Raw genomic sequence first — 19,488 nt, 5'->3', positions numbered from 1 at the left:
CCGTCGATGATTTTGATTAGGTTACAAAGAATGGAAGGGAGAGAATGCAGACAGTCTCTATGAAATATAAAATAATCCGTTTAACCTTATAATTTATTAATGTGTAGAACTTTTAAAGACAACTTATATGTATTATTTTGAAATATGTTTAAGAAGAAATGTCAACTCTTCTAATATGTATTATTTTGAAACATGTTTAAGATGAAATGTCAACTCTTCTAATACCATACACTTACTGTACGATTTTGCAGTTTGCTTCCAACGCTTCAGAGGGTATTTTTCCCATAACTTTGAACAATCTGCAATCATAGAGAACAATGCATAAATTTAAGCGTAAAACAAACTGTAGTGAATTAATGTTACTTTTAGTCTTTAAAATGATAATAATACATCAATTAAACAAGAAGATAATGAATTTTCTCAACAGCCACCTCAATACTTGAAAAACATGCATACTCAATTTATTTCAACTTTAACAATACATAAAATATAATCTTGTAGTTTCTCAATTTGTACTTAGGGAATTTTAATCAAAAATAAATTTGTAATAAAGAACATTGAAGATTGACTAGTATTAACTGAATGAAGGACAAGAAACTCTACAAAAAAATGTATATTGTTAAATAAATGAATACATACCATTTTATAATTGTGTTGTGACATAATTACGGTCATTTGAACAATCTTTCCTATTCACTTGTTGTAATTTTGGCATGTTTATGTCTTCTCTTGAGAAAGTCTACATCTTAGAGCATTTATTCACAACTAATGATTCTAAGAATGAAAATTTTGATGTGTAATTCCCATAATAGAAGTATGTGAGACTTTCTAAATTAAACAAGTGCAACTCCTTCAATCTCTCAAAAACAATTTCATCTTTCTCTATATCTTTCTTATTTGCTAATACTCTTATCATCATTTCACATTCTTCTATTGACAATCTTTCTAGACATACCAAACTTTTGGTTGTTGAGGATGCCATTAAATTTTGCATTCTATTACAATACTTTACCTCCAAAGTCATTAGATTTTTAAAAGACAATGAAGGCGGCAACAAAGTCATCAGACTATGACAATATTTAACATTTAAAGAACGGAGATTTTGAAGAGTTGATTTGAATTAAAAATCTTGTTTCCATATGCACTTTAAATTAAAAAGTCCCTACAATTGTAGATCGTTCAATTTTAAGAACGCTCCAACATATTCCTCACCTTCTTCACATGAGAACATCTCTTCATATATAGTTACTTTCAATATGAGTTTTTCATGATTGATAAATTTTTTAAGGATATGAATTGAGATATATGCATGGTCATCCTTAATCAATCAAAGAGTTCTGCTTTGCCAAAGTTCTTTTGAAACTCTCCTTGCAAAGTTGTCATGATATTCCTTTCACTTAATGTCAATTCCTTCCAAAAGGAGCCAACCTAAAGAAGAATCATGTCAATCAAATTAAAGTTAATATTTCGATTGAAAGACTATAATAATTTTATATATGTTTAACAGGAACCAAGGGAAAAAAAATGAATTTGATGGTGGTTAGAAATGTCTTAGAAAAATATAGAAGAAGCTAGTTGTATTCTAATAGTAAAGAGAGGCGTGAAAGTGTGTGGTGGCCACTAGTTCAACAATAATGCACAACATATGCACAAATTTTTTTATGTGGTGCAAGGTCAACATTGTTAAAAACACAATTAATTATAATAATTAACACTGAAAATTTTACAATGGGGCAGCCCAAAATTAACAAAAGAAAAGGCTGGTTTCAGTACAAAAACAGACAGACATGACAACAGTGACCATTTTCAAAACTGTTAATGTATACAACATCATACAAGGAAAACCTTCTAAAGTGTCGTCAAATCAGTTTATTGAAGCCGGGTGTGTTCTCATTTCAGATAAAATGTTTCTCTCTAGAATTTCATGTAGCAAAACAGCCAACGAGAAAAACAATTTATAACAGATATAGCAAGGCAAGATCTGGAGGAAGTTAAAGAGTGAAAAGGATGATGTTCAAAACTAAGAACCAAAAAAAAATGTGCAGCTCAATCTATACTCCTTGTTGTCTAACCTTTCTCATCTTATATGCCACAGCAGTTACCTAGGAGGGAGCTCTAATGGTTGACCAGCCAAAGAAGGATTTGACGAATTAGAGGAAAGGGATCCATTGTCTTGGGGTGTACCACCCCACTACAACTTGGTATCAGAAGGCTCGACTACATGCACTGCTCCATCACTCATGCCAAGAGCGATTTGATTAGGCTGAGATGGATGAGCCACTATAACAAAGGATAGGTGGTAGTGCTGCTGCTGCAGAAAAAATATTGTCAGTGAGGGATGGCTTCCTACTGCTTTGAGATTTTGATACAGGGAAATTAATGAAAAATTTTTGAAACCTTTGAGGTGGTTTTTATATACTTACCCAGTGAAGGAAGGTATGTAGGCAGAAGGTGTTATTCCGCATTGAAGTCTTAAATTGTCCACATCAAAAACTCCAACAGCACCAGTAAACCATCACATGAATATATTGCACTTGAAATGGGAGTGGGAAGTGCATCTTTTGGAGACCACTACAAGTCATAAATACACAGCATAAGTGCATAGTAACATTTGCCGGACATGTTGCAACACCAGAATAAAACTTCCAACAAAGTGTGATAAGCCATACACAAGGCTTCTAGCATAACATCAATAAAAATGCATTCTAGACTCCTTTACTCTAGCTGGTCAAGGTGGAATTAGTACAGTGATGATAATAAGCTACATAACTTAATCTTTTAAGCAGACAGGAACATGTGATTTGGGTCTGATTAACCCATATTATCATGATGCTATGTTTCCACATAATTTAATTTAATTGAGATCATGGTCATATAAATTATCATATGGTAAGTTTACTTAAAGAGAGATCAAACTAATGACACACTAAAACAAGATGAGATGGAAGCAAAGCTTACAGAATGTGAACATTCAAGCTTGCTGTCATAAATGGAAATTTGGCTGTCATGAACCACCAATAGATGTGTTTGATCATTATGAAGATGGACTTTAGTTTCTCCAACAAGAGGGGATTGACGGCCAGCTGGTGTTTGTATAAACCTGGATTTCAGCTTCTCCCATTTATCGATGCTTCACATACATAGCTGTATCAAAAAAATTGAGTATAAATAAATAATTTATTATGTTATGGACGTCAAAAACCCAGAGATAGCATTAAAGAGAAAGCTTCAACATAATTTTTGGGACCTAAATTGAAATTCAATAGCATTTAGAAGCAACTGCCAAAAGCCACTTTTGAAACTTGTAGAAAATTAAAGTCTTTCTTCATTTACATGATTGACTACTCTTTTTAGTGTATTAAGTGATTAGCTTTGGTAGTGGTAGAATATTTTCCTCTATTGATTTCACTTGTAAACCCTATATAACTTATATTTTTGCTCCCTTAAGACTTATTTTGATTTAACATTACAACCAAGGAATTTGAATTCAAGACACTTGGCTCACTTGGCACAATCTCAAGTTAAATAATATTGTGATCTAGAAGCCACATCAAAAACTCCAGCTGATAGGTAAGACCCCATTACTGGTATTTAATCTATGACACTAACCAAGATATTCAGACTTATGTAAAGTTAAAAAAAAAAACATTTTCATTGCACTTTGCATTAGATATTCCCTCAAAACAATTTGACCATTCAACTTCACCTGTCTGGACAATGAAAGCTTAAATTTGGGCACTTTTTGACACCTATCACTGACTAGGAAACATACACGCAGATTATATTTACATGGTAATTCAACTACATTAGAAAATTTTCCAAAGAAAATGATTGTAGTATGCAGCCATTGATTACCCTCAACGGGTTATGATCAATCTCAAATTGCAACTCTCATGCTATCTAACAAGGTACTAAATAAAATATTTTGCTTCCCAAACAAGCAAACAGTCAATAGAGCAAACCCTTAATGATTTAAATGTGCTAGTTTTCTTACTCTCAACAAAAACTTAAAAGCACCCCAAATGAGCAAAAGAATAACTAATAACAATAAACACTAAAATATTGAATTTTATATTAGTTTGACTCTAACCTGCACATCAGCCCTTAAAGACACCAATGCATTTGAAGTTTGGGAAAATGCAAGCCCTATGATTCGATTTTGGTGACCTTTGAGTTTGGTTTTGACCTGCTTGCAACATTCAGCATAAATTATGCTTCCACATTATATATCATGCAGTGAGCTTTAAGTATTCAATAAAGCTCTTGACTTGATTATTTAGATAGCTATACTTGAGCTTTGACAGTTTTTTAGCAAGGTTTTTTATATTGTAGTGGACTCATGTATGTCTTTTTGTACTTTTGTTGCATATATGTTTTTTTTGGGAAGATGATGCGTTTCCATACAATAATAATAATAATAATAGTAGTAGTAGAAAAATGATTTCAGTTTTTGTTCTTTTGTTGCATATATGTTTTTTTTGGGAAGATGATACATTTCCATACAATAATAATAATAATAATAATTATAGTAGTAGTAGTAGAAAAATGATTTCAGTTGTTCTTATAAAATTATATTAACTACGAATTCCTAAAATATGGTAACATTAAGACTTCCCCACTAATAAACTGAGTCAATAAACATACATCAGATTGCATGGTATGTGTAACGAGTCAGCCATACCAAAATAATATATACATTATCATTCTTAAAATAACATTGTAATCAAATATAGATTAAAACTAGCAATAAATAGAGCAAACTCCAATTGAAGATGTCCTGCGACCAGTTACACATAAAACTACCTTCAAAAATTAAGTAAAAAATATGACAATTCAAGGGAGAAACTTCACCTCATCCACTCTGATATTGTATATTTGAATAGTAGAATCCTCCATCCCAATGGCAATAATATTATTATCTTGGGGATGGAATGCCAAAAAGGTAGCTGCCTGAGGTGGGGGCATAAACATTGTCATGACCTGAGACACAGTAAGCAATCTCATTCAGTTATGTGGATATCTATAAACATTGCAAAAAAATTATCTCAATCAAGTATTGTTAATCGTATATGAAATATCAAACAGACCTAATTATAGTTCAAGGGTGATAATGCCAACCCCTAAAGAGCTGATATTTATAATTTTATCTTCCCATGTATTCTTTCTTTAAAAATTACTTTTTTAAAACAAGCTCAAACAATGACATGAGAGGATGATCAACAAACATGCAAGAATGGATTCAGATGGGACCCTATTTTTGTCAGCAGCCCTGCTTTCTAACATTCTTATTAATCAAAATCCATCACTGTTGGCTAATATTTTGATACCATTGTCACTCGTTGTAACTGCAAGGAGAGGTCCTTCCTTACTGAATCTCAGTCTAGGACTAGCCCGCAAAGAATAGAACTGAATTAACAACTGCAACATATTGATAGGTACCTGAGGGACGAACGGCGATTCAGTGAGCTTCTCCCAACTGAGAAACGTTGCAGACCTGGTCTCTTGCGGAATGAACTAGTGACTGTGATTGTTTATCTACTTCTTCACCAATGTAACAGTGTAATAAAAAACAGAAGTATGTAAGAAAAGATTATCTCTAATGCAATATATCCGTTTGTCATAAAATCAAGCAAACAATGCATTCCCATTGTTTCACATTACAACTCATTGTCAACTTGAAGAACAAATTCCAGTTAACACTCTACTATATTGTATCTCAATGGTAAAACCAAATAATTCAACAACACAAAAGATTAATGAAAGCAGAAAATCTGGCCCCAGAGCAATTTCACTTCCAGCATTCGAGAGGCTGGTTCTCTCCCTATTCCTTCCTGTCTTTTTCCTCCTCCTTTTCCTCTCTCACCAGGCTCTTAATATTTGGCTCCTTGCTGTAACTCCACCAATCCTCGCGTGCCAGCTCAGCTTCTAACATCTCCAGAGCACCTTCTTTTCCCAGCACATCCCCATATTCTTGCTGCTTGTCTGCTGCTTTAACTGCTACTGGGGTGCTGCCATTTGGAGGTCCTGTGGACTGCCCACCAGAGTTATCATCGGTACTGTTAGCATCATATTTGGAATTACAGCCTTCAGCTCCCACAGTAAGCTCTCCAATGCCCTTATTGCTGTTATCGTCTGTTAGTTTCTCGGCTCCTTCAGCTTGTAACTTCAGCTTTGTTTTCCTGCCTCTTCTTTTCCTTTTCACATATACTCGAGCCCTAACACATATTTACTGCTAAATACCGTTGGTGCACAAGTAAACAGTAAAACTACAAACCAGCAATCCGCCATCTGCATCAACAGATGTCAGCATATTTGTATTGTTCATATCCCAGAATTTAATTTGAAATTCGTCACCAGCAGCCAAGAATTGATTCCGTGTTGTATCAAACCAGACAACTCTTAGAGAATGCTTTCTGAAACCAGAATATGTCTTTTTGATAGCTCCTTCACTTTCATTCCACTCAACTAAATGAGATTCCTGCGAGATAAAATATAGAAGTATTACTCTATTTAGAAGATGTAAGAATAGTTAAAAATAATGGCACATCAAAAGCAGACAAGTGCCAAGGAGCTTTCCATCAATGGCAGTAGAAAATATAAACTGCATATTTCAAGATAGGAAGATGGATAATATGAGATTCAAAGTGATGGTAGCCATCTTATTTCTATCAGTGAGTTACCATATAAAAACAGATAATGATACAGATCACCAATACATCATAGATGAGTTCAAAAAATTAACCTGAATATTTTCTTTGTGGTGAGGGCAGACTGAATACACAGGAGCTTCATGGCCTTCAAACGTATACTGCCTGCGTCCAGCTACTGCATTCCATACCTGTCACAGAAGATACTACTCTAAGCATCCCAATAAGCCAAACTCGTTAATAGGATGAACATTACAACGAGGATATATCAGTTATGTTTTCCCTAGAGAAGCAGTTCAAGTCCTTTTAAGATGATACCTTAATAGTTTTATCATCTCCACATGTAACTATACAAAGTTGCTTATTGGGATGAACAAATGCTCCACCAACATGGGCATCAATCTAAAACAATATGTTTTGAAACCGTATGTAGCCATTATCAAGGAAGAACTGATATATACAAAATTTACTTCTAAGTGCTGTCTTAGTTCTCCAGTTGGATTGCCAGTACATATCTGAACAATATGTTTTGAAAATGCAACGCCTAGACTGGTGAGATTCCAGTCAACCCAGCTAACTTCTCCAGCAACGCATCACCTCCAGACAAACTACTGCAGTACTCCACCTACAATCACCACTAATCACCAATCTTCCAAGCACAATAACAAGAATTTAAATGGCAATACTAAATGTACAAGAATAGAAATGATATATGGAAGAATTATGATTGAAGGAAATCTTGAATTCATTATTGGTTATTACTATTCCACAATAATAATACTGATACAAATCATCAATACAGAATACAACCCTTCCCTCGGCACTCATACAACTCCAGCATTTGAGAGGCTGGATCTCTTCCTAAATTCCCTGTATTTCCTCAATTTCTGCTTAATCCCTTTCCTTTCCTTTCCTGCTGCATATAACGCTCTTTTCCCTCCAATTCACTTCTATCTTCAGCTCCTGCCACGTCATTCATCAATGTACCCGTGGTCCCCTCATTCTGTTGAACCGTTAATTCTGTTATTGCCCTTTTCTTGAGCTGTTGTGAATCCTGAACTGAATCTGCTTCAACTTGGTGTCGAGCTCCAGAATCCTTGCTTCCTGTTGCCCTTCCCTCTCTTCCCTTTGCTTAGGTTCTAGCCTTCTTTCTTACATAAACTTGGGTCCTAACATAGACAAAGCGCAATTTGAATAAGAGAAAATGTAAGTACACTGAACTAGGTATATGATTCATAGTCACCACCAAAGAAAGCATATACATACCAAGCATAAGTCCATCAGCCCCCAAACGCTCCTATTCACTGATATTGGAGCATCATTCAACAAAGCCATCTGGTAATACAAGTTAATTAATGCAGAGACAAGAATCAGTCCATTCTTATCTTCCTAAATTGTCAGTTATGGTTAATATTAAAGTGTTTGACAATTAAGCTAGCTAGTATACTGAATCCAATTTTCATTAGTACTAGGGTGGTTTATATGAGTAACAGTTAATACCCACTATTATTATATTCATTGTCAAGATCACATTGATAAAGGAGGAAGATTTTATGCATTGTACTCATAGGAAGTTAAGATGGCGAATACCTGCAATGGCATTGAAGCAGCTGATATGTCCCAAACTTTGAAAGACTTGTGTGCCAGCCTTGCCAGGGATCCCACCTCCCAATGGCTAATGTCACCAACATTTGTCCCCAGTACAAATCGGAAAACATAAATTTCAATCAATAACAAAAAATCTGTGGAAAAAGTTACATAAATTTTTCAGTGACCAGAAATTCAACAGTAGCTATTTTCTATTTCTTTACCTAAAAGAATAGTTTGTTGTTGTGGATGGAAATCCATGCTCATGACATCAGAGCCCTGATTTAGGATTTACACAAGAAAAAAATAGCTATTTTTTATTTTCTACTTAAAAGAATAGTTTTAGCGATGTCATCTTGAGAATATACATTAGAAGTATGTGCTACACCAGAAAAAGACACCTACAGACACCAAACAATCATTAAAGTGGGAATCAACCAAGAAAATTGCAACAAGCAACTGATATAAAAGTCATTTAGAATTTTATAGAAGCTATCAAGCTTTAAAAAACAAAAGATTATCTAACTCATCCACACTTCATCAGATTGGCCAGTGCGGATATGTTTCATCAAATTCTCTGAATCAGCTGATTGATAATCCATCGCAGTCATACCTGTTGCCCTGATGTTTCAAAAATCCCAATAAAAATAAATAAATAAATAAATTATAGTAATTCAGCCAAACATATTATGCCTAAAGCAGGGGGAAAAGCAATGCAAACTACACAATAACAACTTCCTTACCAGCACTAGAAGACTGAACAAGACCAGGGGGTGACAGCAGGGCAAGGTAAGGAAGGACTACTGTTTGACATCCAACCAGCAACAGCACCAGGAGATGGGGAAACAACAGTCTGAAATGGCTGGCACCGTAAGACACATGACAATTGTTATTTGAGCATGAACCAATGTTGTATATGGCAGATAGATGCAAATTGCTCACATCATGAGCACCAATAGGCGAAAAAGCACCAGCTTTAGGAATTGGTCCCACAAGGGGGGTGCTTGTAGGAGGAGGATGAGCTCCATTAGCTGTAGGATTGCAAGAATGATCAGTGAAGAGTGTCTTAATATCAGGATTCGGACAAGGATTCTTGCAAAGTTAATGTGTTAGGGATCATGTTTATATGAAGAAAAGAAGAAACACAAGTGGCAACGCTAGGAGGATAACACGTAGCAGTCAACTAGCAGGTCAACTTGTACTAAAACATACTCAACCTGCAGGGGAACATGCAGCACAGCAGAAGCCTCCAGATCAGGATACGCAATCAGAATGTGGGACCACCAAGATATCCCAAGATCAAGTGGCAATGCTGGATTGGGAATGCAGGAAAAAGGGGAGATAAAAAGAGACCTTGAGCAGGAGAGAAAAGAGGGAAAAATTTGAGTAGAGTGAGTGGGAGAGAGTCAGCCTCTCGAAAGCTGAACAAGGGAGCCTTTGGCTATGGTTTTGGAGTTGTTTTGTGAATACTTTTGGAACTCAGTTCAGTGTTACTGAGTTGTGCCTTGCTGGAAATCTGTATTTGTTCTGTAAATTTGTGTTAATCAATTGTAACAGCTGAGAAATAGTCATTGTATTGGTAGAAAACTGTTGTAATCAAGTTTATAACTCCATCAATACAACACATATTTTTCTAAGCTATTTACATTTGCGTGTTCTGTCTTGGCTGGAATTTACGCAGTTCAGCAGTTGCTTTAGTTGGGTGATTAAGCTTTGGGTGAGATATCTTCAGAAGTGCAGTGGCAGTGAGGGGTTACCCAGGTTCCCATCATAATGCTGCCAATTTAAACTGAAAAGATTTTAAAAAGAAGCGAGTTTTAGACAATAACTCTCATCAAGAGGAGGTATACCATCTGCAAGTGTAAAATATATCAAAAACGCAAACCCAAAGTACAAATCAACTAATACATAACATACCAATAAACATATATAATTTTAAAAAGCATCTTCTAGGTTTTGTTTTTACCAAAAAACCTCGCTGCAGGACAATGGCACAAATAAGAAATTAACCGCTATCAAAAGATTCAAGAAAAACCTCTAGTTTATCAATGTCCTCAGTTGTGAACTTTTGAAGGCTGGGAATGTAAGCTTGTTGCGAAACAAAGGGTTTGCTTCAATTAGCTTTTTGAGTTCTACAAGCATAATATTACGAGCCGATTTTGTGTCTCCATACTTGGAAAGATGCTCATTTTGCCTGACCACAAATTGCCAATAGAAAAGATCAAGTAAAAAATTTCATAGCATAACATACCAATTAAAAAGAATGGTGGTGTACTCACCTAAAGTTATCAAGAGTGAGGAGCTGAGTAATCTCCTTGAAAAGATCTTCATTGAAAGATGCAAAAACCTTAAGGTCATTGACAAGAATCTCAACAGCCTTTGTTTGATCCTGCCTGATAATACAAAGGAAAAAATTGGAGCATTATTATGCAGATATGGGTTCAAACTCTTACATTAAAAAAAAAAACAAATTACTTCTCTTCTAATGAATAAGAATACTGTTAGTCTTAATATGTCATGATCACTTCAATCGGTTTAAGATATTGACACAATAAATCAAAAGTATATCAATTTCCTTTTAAATTATAGTTGTTCACATATCGTAAGACTAACAGTGATTTATTTGAAATAAAATTTATTAAAGTTTAATAACCCATGGCTTTTAAGTACTTGATGATAAGCATACGATATAAACATTATTAAGTTTCTTCAGAAATTAATTTCTATTTATAATAAAATCCAGAAATTATTATAACCCATGGCTGATTGATCAAAAAGCAGTTGTTGCAACATAACGAATCCATAAATAAGATGAAATTAAATAGAAAGGTATTTATGTATGAAAGGGTACAACGTACTTGTAAACACAGCCATTGCAATTAAAAAAATTTACCTCTCGACCTCAGGACTGTACCCAATGAGGTAGTAACGCATGTCCATGTCATGAGTATTTCATACATGTAGCAACTGCATATAGAACAATACATCTGATATAAACAAGATAAGTATGTTGAAGACACCTTCGTGTAAGTATCTACATCTGGATCCGGAACAGTGTTGTCTCCTCTCTTTTACTGACTTCCATCATCATATCTGCACAAACAGAAACAAAAATAACTATGTACCTATCAACTACTCGTGAGAATTGATTAGGTGGCTATGATTAAAACTTCATTTAATTAAATTTAAGGAAACCTACTTCCTCGATTTCCAACACGAAGACATTGGGCAGCAAATTCAAGTGTTTCCCTCAGTCATCACAGAAATACGCAGATCTTCTTGGCTTAATGTCAATTCCTTCCCAAATGAGCCAACCTAAAAAAAAATCATGTCAATCAAATTAAAGTTAATAATTTTAAATATATTTAACTTTAACCAAGGAGGAAAAAATATGAATTTTAGAGTTAGAAATTTCTTAGAAAAATATAGAGGAAGCTAGTTGTATCGTAGTAGCGAAGAGAGATGCGAAAGTGCGTGGTGGTCAGTAGTTCAATAATAATGCTCACCATATACACAAACTAATTTTTTATGTGATGCAAGGTCAACATTGTTAAAAACACAATTAATTATAATTAACTCTGAAAATCTAATATTCTTCAAATTTATTCAAATTTAAACTCATTAAATAAATAAATACCTGTTTTTTGCGTTCTTGTTGTATAGTTGTATTCAAGTCATTCTCCCCAATTTCCGTCTCTATGGCATTGTAAATGACTCTGTCTAAATTTGGTGTGCATAAGCTTCCTTGACAAAAAATCTCCAAATTGGGGCAATGTTTTATAGTCAACTCTTCTAAAGATGGAAAACTAAAGGAGTAATTCCCAGAGCAAAAACTTGTGAGACTATATAACGATTCAAGTGACAACTTGTTCAAATAGTTAAAAACAATCTCAGTACTTGTTGTTGCATCTCCTTCATTTTCTACTATTCCAGTCAGCATTTTACAAAATGATATGCTAAGATCTCTCAACTGCACCAAACTTCTAGCCACTGAAGTGTAATTAACTTCATTAATTCGTCACATGAACTTACCTTCAAAACTTTAAGATTCTGGAAAGAACCTGAGAATGGCATTAGACTCATCAATCTATAACAATGATCGACTTCTAGAATTTCAAGATTTGGAAGACTACATAGGCTCTTAATGTCTTTATATTGACTCCTATATAGTTGGAGCTCTCTCACATTTTTAAATCTTTGAAGGAGTCGAAGTGGAAAATTTGTGGAGATATCCCTATAGATTGTAAGAGTTTTAGATTGACTTTGCCAACAAATATTTAGCTCACCATCAAATACCTCCAAATTGAAGTTAATCTACAGATCCACCAAAACCAAATCCAGTTAGTTTTTGATAATTCTTGAAACAAAACTTACTTCTTGATTTTTTTTTCTTGGAAAATCTTAATTGTTTAATGTAATATATAATTTCAATATTCATGAAAAATGATTCAGCTTATTAAGCTTTCCAATAATATGAAAGACCATGCGCCTATTACATATATTTCTAATAAAAATAAAATTATATTTATGATTTTTAGAACCTAATAGTACCTTAAAGAGTTCATAAAAAATAAAATGCTATGAATTGCATAGTGCAGTTAAAATATCATTATCCTATATAACACAGACATTCAAAAAACTCTATCCCAATGAAGAATTCCTACTCCAGTCATGGTCTTTTGAGTCTTGAACACCGTCTTTGCATCTCGATATCCAAACACAACAAAAATAAACTCTTTTATCTCTCAGCCTATCCTTCATCTCTCTGGTTTTCTTTCCATCTATCTTGTGTAGCAATATTGGAGTTTTTGGTATAAATTTTGTGCTTTTAATTCATTGTTGGATACAATAGATCAATTTTTAAATTCATTTTTAAGTGGGTTTAATCTGTGATGTGTTGTTAGCTTTGTGTTCGAATTTGTAGAAGTTATTGTTATTGTTCACCAACTGTTTGATGAATTGCTCGGTCAGTACACTATTTATTTTTTAAAATTTATGTCTCAGCTAATTCGTTGCTTATATTCCTTATAAATTAATACGTACAAAGAATTCAATACATATCAAATTGGCAATTACCCTAATATAATTTGTTTCAAAATTAAACTGATTTTTGTTCTTGTTCAGTACCAAAATTACCCTAATATAATGTCTTTATTTATGAAGATGTATTTTAAGTTAATTATTATTGAGGATTTTTTTTTTCCTTTAATACAGTAAGAAATAGGGATGGAATTTTTAGAAGCCACTGAGTCAGTTGTTTTGAATTTATGTAATATAACATAGACAATTTTTATTTTAAAAAAAAAAACAAGGAATAAAATTGGATTCTTGTACCTTTTGGTCAAAGCATATGAAATTTGGCTCTAAAGTCAACATTTTAATTCTGTCACAATCTTTGACCACCAACTCTCTCAATTTCAGCCATTCTGAAGTAAGTATTCCAAGATAGAAATCCATAAACTCTGGTAGATACTGAAGCTTCACTGTGCTTACCTGTGGAAAGAAAAAATTGATAGCAACTTCTGTTCCTTCTTCTGGAGCAACAATTCCTTCTAAAACCTTACATCTCGTTAACTCAAGGTATTGGAGATGTTGGAGGCTTTTGGCTATTGATAAAGGGAACACATATTTTATTTTATCACATTCAAATAAGGTCAAGTGTGTCAAATTTTGATAAGAAGAAGTTGAAAGTTGGCTATTCCAAATCTTTTCAAAACTAATATTCTTCAATTCTAAGACCTCTAAATCATGAAAGTGAACCTGCAGTCAAAGTTAATTGTTATTTCAAAATCTTAAAAAGAAATAATTGACTTATGCATTTATCATGACATTCCATAATATTAACAATGTATTTTTTTGTCTCTAAAAATATTAACTACAGAAGCAAGCATGAATTAATGAAATCAATACTTTCTAGTGAAATTGATGCAAGCATGAATTAAAAAAGAAATTTAATTCAGTTGAAAAATTGAAAAGAAATGCAAAAAGGAAAATAAGCATATAACAAATAATTGAATACTACAACTAACAAATGAGAATAAGCATAAGAGAATATAAAAAAGCAAAGTACAACAAGTTATCACCTTTTCGTTAAGTGACAACTTGAACTAAAAATTCTTACTAGTAAAATTGAACTAAAAATTTAATGCACTAGAAAAAAGAAAAAAGAAAAATAAGCATATATAACAAATAATTAAATAAAAAATTTATCACTATAATAAATTATGAAATTAATTATAATTTCCTATTATTCACATATAATTTAGTATATTAAATTTTGCTAATTATTTATGAAGATGTATTTTAAGTTAATTATTATCGAAGATTTTTATTTTTTTCCTTTAATATTTTTTTGTAAGAAATAGGGATGAAATTTTTAGCAGTCATTGAGTCAATCATGATTGATCTACATAACCATCAAAACAAAATCTAATCAACTTTTTAATTATATTCTTAAAACAAAAGTTTAGTTAATGGCTTATTTGTTGAAGCCTTCAATTATTTATTTTTTAAATTTCAAATCAATATAAAAATTTAAAAGTTCAAAAGTTGTTTTCGAAAACCACTAATTAAATATATCTTTTAATTTTTTTTTCAAAAATCTTAATTATGAAACTTTACATAAATTTCAGTAAAATTTTAAAAAAGTGAAGATTGAGGGGGTTGGAATTCCTTTAACATGCCTACTTTGTCTCTTGGAAACATCAACAGTCAGTTGAATTTACTTCTATATAAGTTCACTATTAATGAAAAACAAATATTCAGCTCACTGAGCATTACGAAAAAAAAAAAAAAAGGAAGGAGATAATTCTGTTGTTTCAAATTAGATACTCATACCTTATAGTCCAAGCACAAAGAATTTGGCTTTGAATTGAACATCTCAAATTTGTCACAATTTTTCATCTCCAACCTTTTCAACTTTGGCCATTCCAAAGTATGTATTCCAGGATAAAAAGTTGCAAGTTCCGGTAGATTTCCAAGCTTCAAAAAGGCTACTTCAGGAAAGACAAAACTGGCAGCTGCTTCTGTTATTTCTTCTGTGGCAACAATTTCCTCTAAATCAATACAATCCTCTATATTAAGATATTGGAGTTGCTGGAGGTTGTTGGTTATGGTATAAGGAAACACAAATTTTATCTTTGCACATCTCCACAATATCAATTGTTTCAAATTTTGAAAGGAGGTAGATGGAAGTTGTTTGTCCCAAATCTTTCTAGAAATAATATTCTTCAATACCAAGACCATTAAATCAGGAAAGATAACCTACAGTCAAAATTAATTGTTGTTTTAATATTAATGAACTCACATGAGAAAAATTAAAAAGAAGAGTACTTGATAATGAAATTGAACTGAATCTGAAAATTTAAGTTACTAGTAAAAAAGATGCAAGAGAGAATACTATAACTAGATGTTAACAAATGTGAATAAAACTAAAAGAAAATAAGAATATATATAGTAGACAAGTACAAAAAGTTGTAATAAATCTAACCTTTTTGTTAAAAAGTGGTGTGATTTCTTTGGACTGCAAACTGAATTGTGAATGCCCACAATCATCTAAATATTCGGCTATGCATAAGATTTCAACATTCTTGATTCCACATAATTCTTCCAAGTAGTTGGAAACGTTGAATACCAATTTCAATACCCTCAAATACTCATATTCATCAATTATTGGATTTAGGAACCACCAATTTCCCTCTGATACTTTGTACCTTATAAGCTCTTTGGAAAACAAGTCTTTAGGCAAAACCTTGTCATATTTAACATCCAATTCTAAACTAGTGATGCTAGACAAAAGCTTCAATTCCTTGAGTACTTCAATCTTCCACTGAATAGGGCAGTCCTTTAAATAAAGTTCTTCCAATTGGGATAATTTTGATATCACATTTGGAGCAATAACTTTCAATTGATAGCAACATCTCAAATCTAATAGTCTTAATTCAGTCAATTGACCCATTTCCGTAGGAAACTCCTTAATATTAGCAAATCGCAAGCTAAGGACCTTTAGCTTCTTAAGCTTTCCAATAACAACAACATCTTTAATTTTGCCATCATCTAAACACAATGTTTGAAGGTTTGTCAGAAAACCAATTGATGATGGCAATAATGATTGTTGTAGTCCAACCACATTCAACACTCTTAGTTTTGGCATCACTGCAAAGAAGTCCTCAGGGATTTCGAAAGAAGAGTTCCACATATTGGTCATATAGAAATATTCAAGATCTGGACAGTCCAAATAGTTAGACCAAAGTTGACTAATAATATTACTATTACTAGGTAGGAAGATTTTTGTGCATTTCTTGAGTTTGTCTCTGTCCTTCCAATCTCGTTCAATGTCATTTCTTATTGTAAACACATGGTGATCCACATATGCAATTGTTAAAGCAACAACACGAATAACATCATGCATAGCAAATTGTCTGCTTTCGAACCCGTCAAGTAACAAACAAGCATCTTTAAGTTCGCGAACCAATGTATCTAGTCTATGTCGTGCGTTTTCCATTGTCAAGTTAGCTCCTTCAAGTATATCTAGACACACAACATGTTTGAACAAGTTTGATATAGAAGTATTATTTTCTAATAGACTAGCAATTAAAAAAGTTTTCTTCAATTCATCATTTCTTAAATACTTGTAACTTAAGGCTATCTTCATGTACTCCTTTTCTAGCAATCCGATAAAATTGGTTGGCGAAGGTGCTTTCAGTTCCTGCAATGCAACCTTCCAATCAGATAGATCACTCTTGTTTTTTAATGCTTTTCCTATTGTACAAATGACAATAGGTAAACCTCTGCATTCCTTGCATACATCGTTCGGTAGAGAATGCAATCTATGTGTTTGAATAACATTACCTGCAAAGAGATCTAGGATTATACAAATTGATTTTCATTTTACATGCATACTTTGGATTTAAAAACAAGAGAAGTTCTAAATGTTGAATTTCATTTATTTCCGAATAAATTAATCAAAAATTTTTTTCTCTAAATGAGTTCTACTTATAATGTCAAATAATATTGCTCATATATATATGACAAATATAATAAACAATTTCTAATTCAACAATAGGATAGTCCCTTGGACTTAACTAACTTAAGCTAAACCTTTACTTTTATAATATGTAGAATTGATATCATAAATAAGTTTATTTTTTAGTGACAAATAATTTCTTTAATATTTTATTAAATACATTAAACCACAATATATAATTAAAAAAAATAAAATTTATAAGTTGAGCAATAAAAGATAAAAATAAAAGTTGTACGACACATCTACCTGTCATCTTGGCGAATAGGTTCCATGCTTCGTTTTCATTTAAAATTCCCATCCCGAAATTATTTGTGGAGCCCATCCTTTCCAACACATCTAAGTTTCTTGTTGTAAACAAAAGTTTATTTCTCCCACGATCAGCTCCGCAAGGAATTCCTATCGTGTTTTCAAATTCTAGAGATTCCCAAATATTATCTAGAATTAAAAGAATATTCTTGCCCTCCATTCTTGAATATAGCTTCTTTGCCCTTTCAGTTTCGTTTTCGAATTTCAAACCCAAGTTGTCTGCAATTACTGTTTGAATCTTCTTTATATCAGGAGATTTTGATACCTGCAAGATAGGAAGAAAAATATACGCCCGGTCAGAACCAATATAAAGTAAACCTTATTGTTGTGTACTGTATGTTTCCTTACCTCCACAAAAACAATGTCGTCAAAGAGCTTTTCCTTCTCGGCTTTCCTACCAACTTCTTGCACAAGAGTGGTCTTCCCAAGACCCCCCATCCCATAAACACCAATCATGAAGACATTCTCATCATTTAAAGCATCCCATACATTCTTTACCGTGGAGTTTCTTGATTCAAAAGCCAAATAATTTTCACTCGATCTAAGCCAGATCTCTGGTGGATTAGTAGGATCGGAAACTGGATCCAAATCCTTTTCTTGCTGGAGGAGTGGAGCAATATCATCTTGCTTTAATTTGAATGCTTTCTTGCTTTGTTTATAGCGGATGATGAAGTTGGGGCACAATCCCTTGAAACATCGAGGGTTGTTTGCTTTCTCTTGAATCAGCTGCTCTGCTTCAATAATGGTCTTCTCCACATCCTTCTGCCAGTTTTTGACATTCTGTTTGATCTCTTGCACATTTCTTTCGGCAGCAATAATCTTACGCTTAACTTCATCTCTTGAATTCTTCAACTTACCAACTTCCATTTCCAGATTTTTGAAATTGGTAGTGTAGTTGTACAAGTACTTAAATTGACGACAAATCGGAGCAGCCAACCACTCGGCAAGTTGAAGGACAGGACTCACCGCACCCCCAACATTCCCGGCAACATCAACCATTTTTTTAGAACTTTTTTTTTTTTGAAAGTTTGAAAAACAGAAGAGAAGTAAAGCAAATGAAAATAATTAACAATAAATACGAGAAATGATAATTCTTTCTAGTAATCGAGAAATAACTGAAAGCAAAAAGTGTTTTTTTTTAATTTTTTGGTTGAAGAAATCAGAAATATTGAAATAGAAAAAAATAAAGAACCAGAAATAGAGCAAAATGATTCTGAAATAAAGAAACTAAAACAGAGAAAATAACAGGGCAACTAAGGTGCAAACTGAAGAAATCAGGGGAACTAGTTTCAGAGAGGTTTGTGAGTGAAAATATTTGTGAATGATTGAGAGAAGAAAAATGAAAATGATGAAGAGAGATTACAGTGAAGAAGAATTAATTGCTTGTAACTTTAGTGTGAATGATTCATCTATGGAAGAAGGTTCCACTAAATTCAATTGATTGATTGTGAAAACTCACCATGTGAACAGATTAATACTTTATCAAACCAAGAAAAAAGAGGGCTGTAGAAGACTAGGGACCTCATTAATTAATTATTTTATAATTCAATGTGGTGGAAAATGAAGATTAAATTAGGCAAAGTAGCATTAACTTTATTAAGTGCTCTTGCAAAAGCCAAAATTTATTACTAATTAATTAACAAATTTTGCAAAACTTTCTAAAACTTACCAGCATTATAATGATAAATATTCACCTTAAGCCCCTTTGAATGATGACTTTTCATATACAAAATATGAGTTTTCATTTTGTTGGGTCAGTTGTCAATATTCAGCCAATATAGTAGGTTATGGGGATCTAACAAAAATAAAATGAACCTTAAAGCTTAACCAATGTCATTTGTCTATCTCCTAATATATAAAGTGTATTAAACTTGTTATTATTAATTATTTTGTATACATAATTAATATGTAATAAGAGTTAGG

At 32.8% G+C, this 19,488-nt stretch overlaps 1 protein-coding gene and 1 pseudogene across 1 annotated transcript; both read right to left on the bottom strand.

The window, feature by feature from the left end:
* Positions 1–2,419: 2,419 nt before the first annotated feature.
* On the bottom strand, positions 2,420–13,321 carry LOC123200030 (annotated as a pseudogene).
* Positions 13,322–13,478: 157 nt separating this feature from the next.
* LOC123205154 (probable disease resistance protein At4g27220) lies at positions 13,479–19,076 on the bottom strand. Its single transcript, XM_044622032.1, has 5 exons — positions 17,914–19,076; positions 17,506–17,830; positions 15,724–17,084; positions 15,072–15,497; positions 13,479–13,994 (listed from the first exon to the last, which is right to left on the bottom strand). Exons 1-5 carry the CDS (start codon positions 18,562–18,564, stop codon positions 13,530–13,532), a joined length of 3,228 nt encoding a protein of 1,075 aa, XP_044477967.1. The 5' UTR covers positions 18,565–19,076; the 3' UTR covers positions 13,479–13,529.
* Between the last annotated feature and the right edge of the window lie 412 nt (positions 19,077–19,488).

The sequence above is a fragment of the Mangifera indica genome, chromosome 2, assembly GCF_011075055.1.
Source record: "Mangifera indica cultivar Alphonso chromosome 2, CATAS_Mindica_2.1, whole genome shotgun sequence".
Classification (NCBI taxonomy): domain Eukaryota; kingdom Viridiplantae; phylum Streptophyta; class Magnoliopsida; order Sapindales; family Anacardiaceae; genus Mangifera; species Mangifera indica.
This window is presented reverse-complemented; position numbering and strand designations above follow the sequence as displayed.

What these genes read in the sequence shown, in the direction of transcription:
- LOC123205154 (XM_044622032.1), bottom strand. Translation starts at nt 18,564, where the DNA reads ATGGTTGATGTTGCCGGGAATGTTGGGGGTGCGGTGAGTCCTGTCCTT. An exon ending in ACGACATTGTTTTTGTGGAG is followed by an intron (nt 17,831 to 17,913) that starts GTAAGGAAACAT and finishes CCTATCTTGCAG; the next exon opens with GTATCAAAATCTCCTGATAT. An exon ending in CACCACTTTTTAACAAAAAG is followed by an intron (nt 15,498 to 15,723) that starts GTTAGATTTATT and finishes TTTTGACTGTAG; the next exon opens with GTTATCTTTCCTGATTTAAT.